The sequence below is a fragment of the Pteropus vampyrus genome, unplaced genomic scaffold (assembly GCF_000151845.1).
Source record: "Pteropus vampyrus isolate Shadow unplaced genomic scaffold, Pvam_2.0 Scaffold86, whole genome shotgun sequence".
Lineage (NCBI taxonomy): Eukaryota > Metazoa > Chordata > Mammalia > Chiroptera > Pteropodidae > Pteropus > Pteropus vampyrus.
Genome location: NW_011888867.1, coordinates 1,596,765 through 1,603,380, shown reverse-complemented (window position 1 = coordinate 1,603,380; position 6,616 = coordinate 1,596,765). Strand labels below are relative to the sequence as shown.

Genomic DNA, 6,616 nt, shown 5'->3' with positions numbered 1-6,616 from the left:
TGGTAATCTGTCTGTTCTCACAGGCCAGGATTCTGCCTTCAATGTTCTTGCCTCTCAGCCCCCTGAGGTGCTCCATGGAGGGCCCCAAGCCTGCAGAGGGGGCTTCCTAGATCTATGGAAGCTGGACTATTCTACAGCTTACTCAAGTCGCTACTTCTGGTTGTTTCCTTGGTCGAGATTCTGGAATCTGCCCCACGTGTCTGGGGATGACTTGAGGTGGCGCAGGGCAGGGGATCTGAGATGGGAGCAGGGGCTGCTGCTGGGTCTGCCTGGGCAGCCAGGTGCAGCAGGGGGAGGGGGCGCTTCAGGGGGGGATGACTTAAGAATGGCCTAAGGAGACAGGGATGGGCAGAGGGACTGCCTGTGAAAAAACGGAGCAGAGACAATGGGATCCGAGAGGGAAATATGGAGGAAAAGAGAAAGAGTGGGTCAGACGGGGGATGCTAGCTGCGTCTCCATTCATGTGTCATCCTTTCTACAAATCTGATGCGAAGGCCGCACTATATGCCTTTTACACATGGCTTTGTTCTTAAAGTGCATCGATAATTCAAAGCTCCCTGTGAGGCAAGACCAGCTTCCCCATAAGAATAAACATACAGTGGGAAGAGGAGCTGTTCGCTCGGCACACAAAATCCACAACCACTGCAGCATACTGTTCCTCCTCTGCCTTTCCAGCATGATCTCTCAAACTCTGAAGAGGGGTCACCCAAAAGTAACAGCTCGGCCCAACAGGGGCTGCTCAGCTTTGGCCAAGAGCATCGTCACACTGTGTCACCTTGTATCATGCTACTTGTTCGCTGACATTCCACACTGAAGTCACTGTCGCTGAGGTACATTTTTCTGCCCTGGTGCCTGCACTATCTCTTTACGAAGGGGCAGTTAGAGGATTTTTAAATTGTAACAACAGTGAACTTTAAAACAGCAACATAAAAGTCACCAAAATCCAGGTCAGATGATCTGATGCCTGTAAACAACAGGATACTCCCCCAGACACTGACAGAGACAGGGACATTTGGTTATTTCTGTTCTCAGCTGACATGCCGCCCTCATGTGGCGACAGCGTTAAACACAAGGTCACGTGGCCTTGGGGGAGCCAGGCAGGGCCAGGAACTCCAAAGGCAGCCGATTCCAACTTTGGAATCTTGCTGTTCCCAGTGAGTTGTTTTGGTTTGTTTTTTAGTGGAAGGAATCGACATTATTTCAAATTTTGCTCACAGATATTTTTATATGGTTCTATTTCATATTCAAATTCAAATAATTAGAATTCACATAAGATACAACCAACCATACTGTGAGCTTTGTGCCAGGACGAGGACCTGGCTGTAGGTCAGACAGGCCTAGGCCTGCCCTTGGAGAACTGACCGGGGAATACGGCAATTTCAACGCAAGGAGAAGGTGCTGTGACGGGGAAGAACGGGGCTGCAGGAACACAAGGGCCAGCTAATCCTGGCAGTTCGAGTAAGAGTGGGTGTTTAGGGAAGACTTCCTGGAGGAGGTGACACTAAGTTGTGATCAGAGGATGGATGATTAAGAGCTGGCCAGGAGACAAGGCAGAGGAATAGCACATGGAAAGGCCAAGGAGCCTGTGACATCCTGGGGAAGCTGAGCGGTGCTGGGGCGGGCACAGTGTGCCACGCTGGGGGAGGTGAGGCGACCAGGGCCAGATCACCAAGGGCCACATAGGTCGCACTGAGGAGTCCAAACACACCACAAAGATCATCCATGCTGCTGAGGAAGGATATGGGGGTGGGCACCAGGCCGGAAGACCAGCTAACTAACTTTCCCAGAAAGTGGGCCTCCCTTTCTCTCGGGTAGTGGAAAGGGGGTCCAGTTGATGGAGGGTCAAGAGGTGATGATAAGGAAAATGAGTTTTTTTTTTCTCCTCCACTTTGTTTATTTTTGTCAAGTCTCTTGAGTTGAAGTTGCCAAAGTTGCATGAGCCTCTGATGCTAATGCAATATGAGATGAAGACTCTCACCTCTAACGGCTGGACAAGGCTGAGAGCTCTCTAGCCGGATGCAGGTGCTGCCATTCAAACAACAGTGGCCATGTTTGGGACCCTCTGCCTGCCTGGAGAGACCCCTCGGACATCGCGAGGGGCTGGATGGAGACGCAAGCAGCTCCTTCCCCACTAAATTCATCTGCAGAGGGGCTGAGGACCTGCTTACCTCCACCACAGGCCTGGATGAAAAAGAGCTTGGGCTTCCCTCCCAAGCTGGGGCAGCCGGTTCCGTTGAAGATGTTCACGATTTTCTCGATGGACACAAGAAACCCATCTGTGCCGTAAACAGCCCCCGGGAACTGGAGGTGGCTGGCCTAGAAGACCAAGAATCCTGGTTACAAAACCAAGGGGTCGGGTGAGAATCTCTGTTCTAAGGCTTTGTGGGGGCCAAGCATCTAGAAGGTCCCAGCCAGGGCATGAGGTGGATTTAGACAGAGCAGGTTGGTTCTGGATGGGCCCAATCAGCTTCCATTCCAGGGTCTCAAACTCACGTACCTACAGGGGCCAAGACAGCCTAACTAGAGAGTGCCAGCCAGCTTCTTCTAGATCAGTGGCTCTCAAAGTGTGGTCCCTGGACCAAGAACATCAGCATCACCTGGGACTTGTAAGACATGCGAATTCTTGGACCCCACCCAGAGTGAAGACCAGCAAGCAGGTCCTTCGGGTGCCTCTGATGCAGCTAAATGTGGAGAACCACTGTTCGAGATCAATTCTTCTCGAACTCTGTGTGTACGGGACCCTGTTAAAGCATAGGCTCTGAATGAAGAGGTCTGGAGTGGGGCCTGAGAGCTTGCGTTCTCACGAGCTGCCAGGAGATGCCCATGCTGCTGGTCCCAGGGCCATACCATGAAGGGAAAGACCTGCCCAGCTACAGGCCACACAGCATGCCCTGTGAGGATGCTGGCCTGGTAAGGACGGACCTTTGTGGTTTTCAAGAGAAGATGAAAACCCTAATTTTTTTGTGAAAGCTGCCGTTTTTTCAAACACTGTATAACCCAGGGGGTTATACAGGCCCCCAGCTTGTAATCTTTAATCTGTCCAACCCCCAACTTAAAAGATGAGGAAACTGAGGACCAGGAAGGGGAAGGAGCTTGGCCACAATGAGCCGGCACATTCATGGCTGAGCCCAGAGTGGATGCCAGTGTCCTGACTGCCAGCCAGCAGCAAGGGCCGGCACCATGCCCAGCTGGACGGAGGCAGGAGCTAGGAGTTCTTATGGGCTGTGCTAGCTCTGAACAAAATCCGGGGGTAGAAGCTCTGTGAGCAGAGCTTGTCTGCTCCTTGCCTCTCCCAGATGCTTCTCCCAGGAACACCCCCGCCCCCTACCCAGGGGGAGCATCCAAATCCTCAGAGGACCAGATGGTACCCAAAAAAAACAACAGGAGTTGGACAGGCTGCACGGCTCTTCCCATAAAGCTGAGGGTGTCCCGGACACAGGATGGGTGGGGCTCCCACACAGCCTTCAGTGCAGCCTTTCCCAGACACCTACCCAAGGAGCTCAGGCCTCCTACCTGGCAGCCGTGAGAGAGGATGACCACCACACAGCAGTCCAGTGCACCGTGGTCCCGCTGTGCCAGCTCCACCAAAGCCTGGACGATTTGCTGCAAGAGAAGGCTGCAGGTGAGCCAGAACGCTGGCGGATCGGGTCCCCACGGGTCCCCACGGGTCCCCATCCCTGGGTGCACCTCCCCTACTCCCAGGGCCAACACTGAAGTATGACAGTCTAACGGTCTCAATAACCACCGTTCTTGAGGAACAATAACCACCGTTCTTGAGGTGCTATGCTTGGGCACTGTTCATCTAACCTCACGGCGACCCCAGGAGGGAAGCACTGTTCTTGCTGTCTAGACAAGAAAACTAAGGCTCAGGAGTCACACGGCAGGTGGCTGGAGAGCCAGTCTTTCTGAGCCTGAAGCTTACACTGGTAACCACTGAACAGTACTGCCTCTCACGGTCCTACAAACCTAAGAGCTCGTCTTAGAGAGTCCACTTGCTTTCGGGGTCTCTCGTAGGACAAAGTCCCACCCCTCCCCCAGCCCCGCGGACAGTGACCATACCTTGCCAGTCAGGTCGCACTTCACCTCCACCATGAAATGTAACGAGCGGAAGCGTCGCTGCAACTTCTCACAGTCGACGTTGGAGCCGGGGCGGGTGCTGAGCCCCGACTTGAGGCAGAAGTGCACGTTGTTGATAATGAGGCAGTGGCCACAGGGGTCTGCGTTCAGGACGTATACCTGCCCAAGCACAGGGACCGGCATAATCCGGGGTCTCACTGCACACCTCAAGAGGGAAGGTGACCCCCTGGTTTTTACTCATGCGGTTGACAGTCTGGAGCGATGAGAAAGAAAAGGGGTCTGCCCCCCACCCCCTCGGAAGGATCAGCAGGGTCTACACCCAGCACTTCAGGGCAGAAGCAAAGACTGCAAACCAGACCGGGGTAAGCATGAGCTGTGTGACAACCGAACAGCTAACCCTGGGGGAGGAGATTAGCTCCTATCACGGTATTCAGGGATGGGAACTGCTAGCTTAGAAATCCAGCACCCGGAGACATTCACCCCAAGGAACCTTAAAGGCCATCCAGTCCGGGGGAGCACCTGAGCATCAAGTGGGTGGCTCTGTTGGCAGACGCAGCTCAGGCCCATCTTCAGAGCGCTGACGCTGCTTCCTCCCCAGGCTCAGTGTTTCCCTTGTAATTCTCTCTCACATCAGCCTGGTTTTTTTGTTTACGATACTTAACACTATTTATATTTATACATTTCTTTGTGTAAGCAGCCCCTGCTAGGCTGATGGCTCCACGAGGACTAGAAACACAAGTGGTCTGTTCTCAGGGCTCCCAGCATGGAGCCCAGGGCTGGCACATAGGAGTCACACAGTAAATACTGTGAATGAGAGAATGACTCGGTCTGGGGTGGGTGTCACACAGCTGATTCCGATGCCACCGCTCATGAGGTCTGATCCCCTGACTTCACAGATGAGGAAAGAGCAGAGCTGGACACTGTACTCCAGGAAGAGCTGTGCCGGGGTCAGGGAGCTGAAGGGGGCATGAGACTGGGACCCTCTCTCCAGCTGGGCTGGGTTCCCTGGGCTCCCGACACAGCTGCAGGGAAGGTCCTGGGGAGTGGAGAGCGGAAGGGCCCAAACCAACGCAACTGGCCCCAAATCATACCAAGACTTACCAAATCGGCGTTTCCCCTCAGTCCCTCCTGAGCACCTGGAGAGAGAAAGAGGGAAAACACAAAGGTCAGGGGCCAACGGGGGAGCGGCAAGGGACTCTGTGAGGACAGCCCTCACAGAAACGCAGGGCTGGGAACTCAGGAACCCTCAGACACTGCTGGGAGGAGTCAAAGGGCACAACCCCCTTGGAGAACTGTTTCTAATAATTAAATGCACACCTGCCCTCTGACCAGCAATTCCGCTCCCAGGTGTTCACCCAAGAGAAATGAGTGCAATGGACACAAAAACACTTGGCCACCAATGTTCGCTGAAGCCTTATTCATAACACCCAGCACTAGAAACAACACAAGCGTCTGTCAACAAGTCGATGGATAAACACATTGTGATACACCCACATAAGGGAACACCACACAGCCGAAAAAGAAATGAGCTACCAATACACGCAACACCATGGATAACCTCAAAAACACGACGCTGAGTAAAGAAAGCCAGAAAAGTATACACAGCACGATTCCATTTACGTGAAATTCTAGAACAGAAGGGTGTAAGAGAAGCTCCAGGAAAGTAGATGCTCCCATTTGTCAAACCCGTAGGGCCCAGCACAGAGTGGGTCCCCATGAAATGTTTGCAAAATAAATAAATCAGTAAAATGGTCATTTTTTCCTTTAATGTTAAAAGAATTTTCATTTCAACTAGCTAGAAGTCAACTAGCCACCAGCCTATAAGGTTGTGGGACATTTTTTTCCTTTTAAGCTAAAAGAACATAGTGGCTACCTCCATGTCACATTGGAGCCTACCCTCATGATCCAATGATGATGACATTCATTGCTCAGAGCAGGCCTGAACCCTTCGTTGAGAACTATTCTCTTGCGAATTTAAAAGTCATGCTGGAAAACCATTCACATCCCATTTGTAAAAAAAATAAATGGTTTTACCTAGCCTGAGGACTTCTATTAGTCCACAGACTTAATTCTGAAATTATTGCTCATTTCAAACATCCAATGCACCCCAAAAATATAACCATCATCCACTACTGAGGAACTTATTCATTTCCCTAATTAGCAATAAAGATTGACGAAGTGAGAGTGACCCCATCAAAATGACAGAACAAGAATTTTCTACTGCCTTCTCTCACAGAGAACACCAATTCTGACAATCACCCACAGACAAGCGTGCCTTTGTGGAAGTCCACGAGTCCAGTGGAGAAATTCTAGCACATCGCTGATGCAAAAATAAAATAAAATAAATCCAAGATTGGATGCATTGAAGAGGCCAGTCAGTAAAGATTGGAGGAAGTGATGCTTCTTCAAACACAGACACAGAAACGCAAGACTTCGAGGAGCGTGAAAAATCAAGAAAACACAACACCACCAAAGGAACACAATAATTTTCCAGTAATTAACCCCAAAGAAATGGAAATCTGAGATTTGCCCAATAAAA

At 51.4% G+C, this 6,616-nt stretch overlaps 1 protein-coding gene across 1 annotated transcript in view; it reads right to left on the bottom strand.

Annotated features, from left to right (window-relative positions):
- Nucleotides 1-6,616, bottom strand: part of CASP9 (caspase 9) — a 17,812-nt gene that overhangs the window by 7,622 nt on the left and 3,574 nt on the right. The window contains exons 2-5 of the mRNA XM_023532650.1: nt 5,179-5,274; nt 4,060-4,236; nt 3,514-3,603; nt 2,169-2,316 (exon numbers count right to left, since the gene is read on the bottom strand). Of these exons, the coding sequence (XP_023388418.1) occupies nt 2,169-2,316; nt 3,514-3,603; nt 4,060-4,236; nt 5,179-5,274 (511 nt within the window). The remainder of the gene's footprint in view (nt 1-2,168; nt 2,317-3,513; nt 3,604-4,059; nt 4,237-5,178; nt 5,275-6,616) is intronic.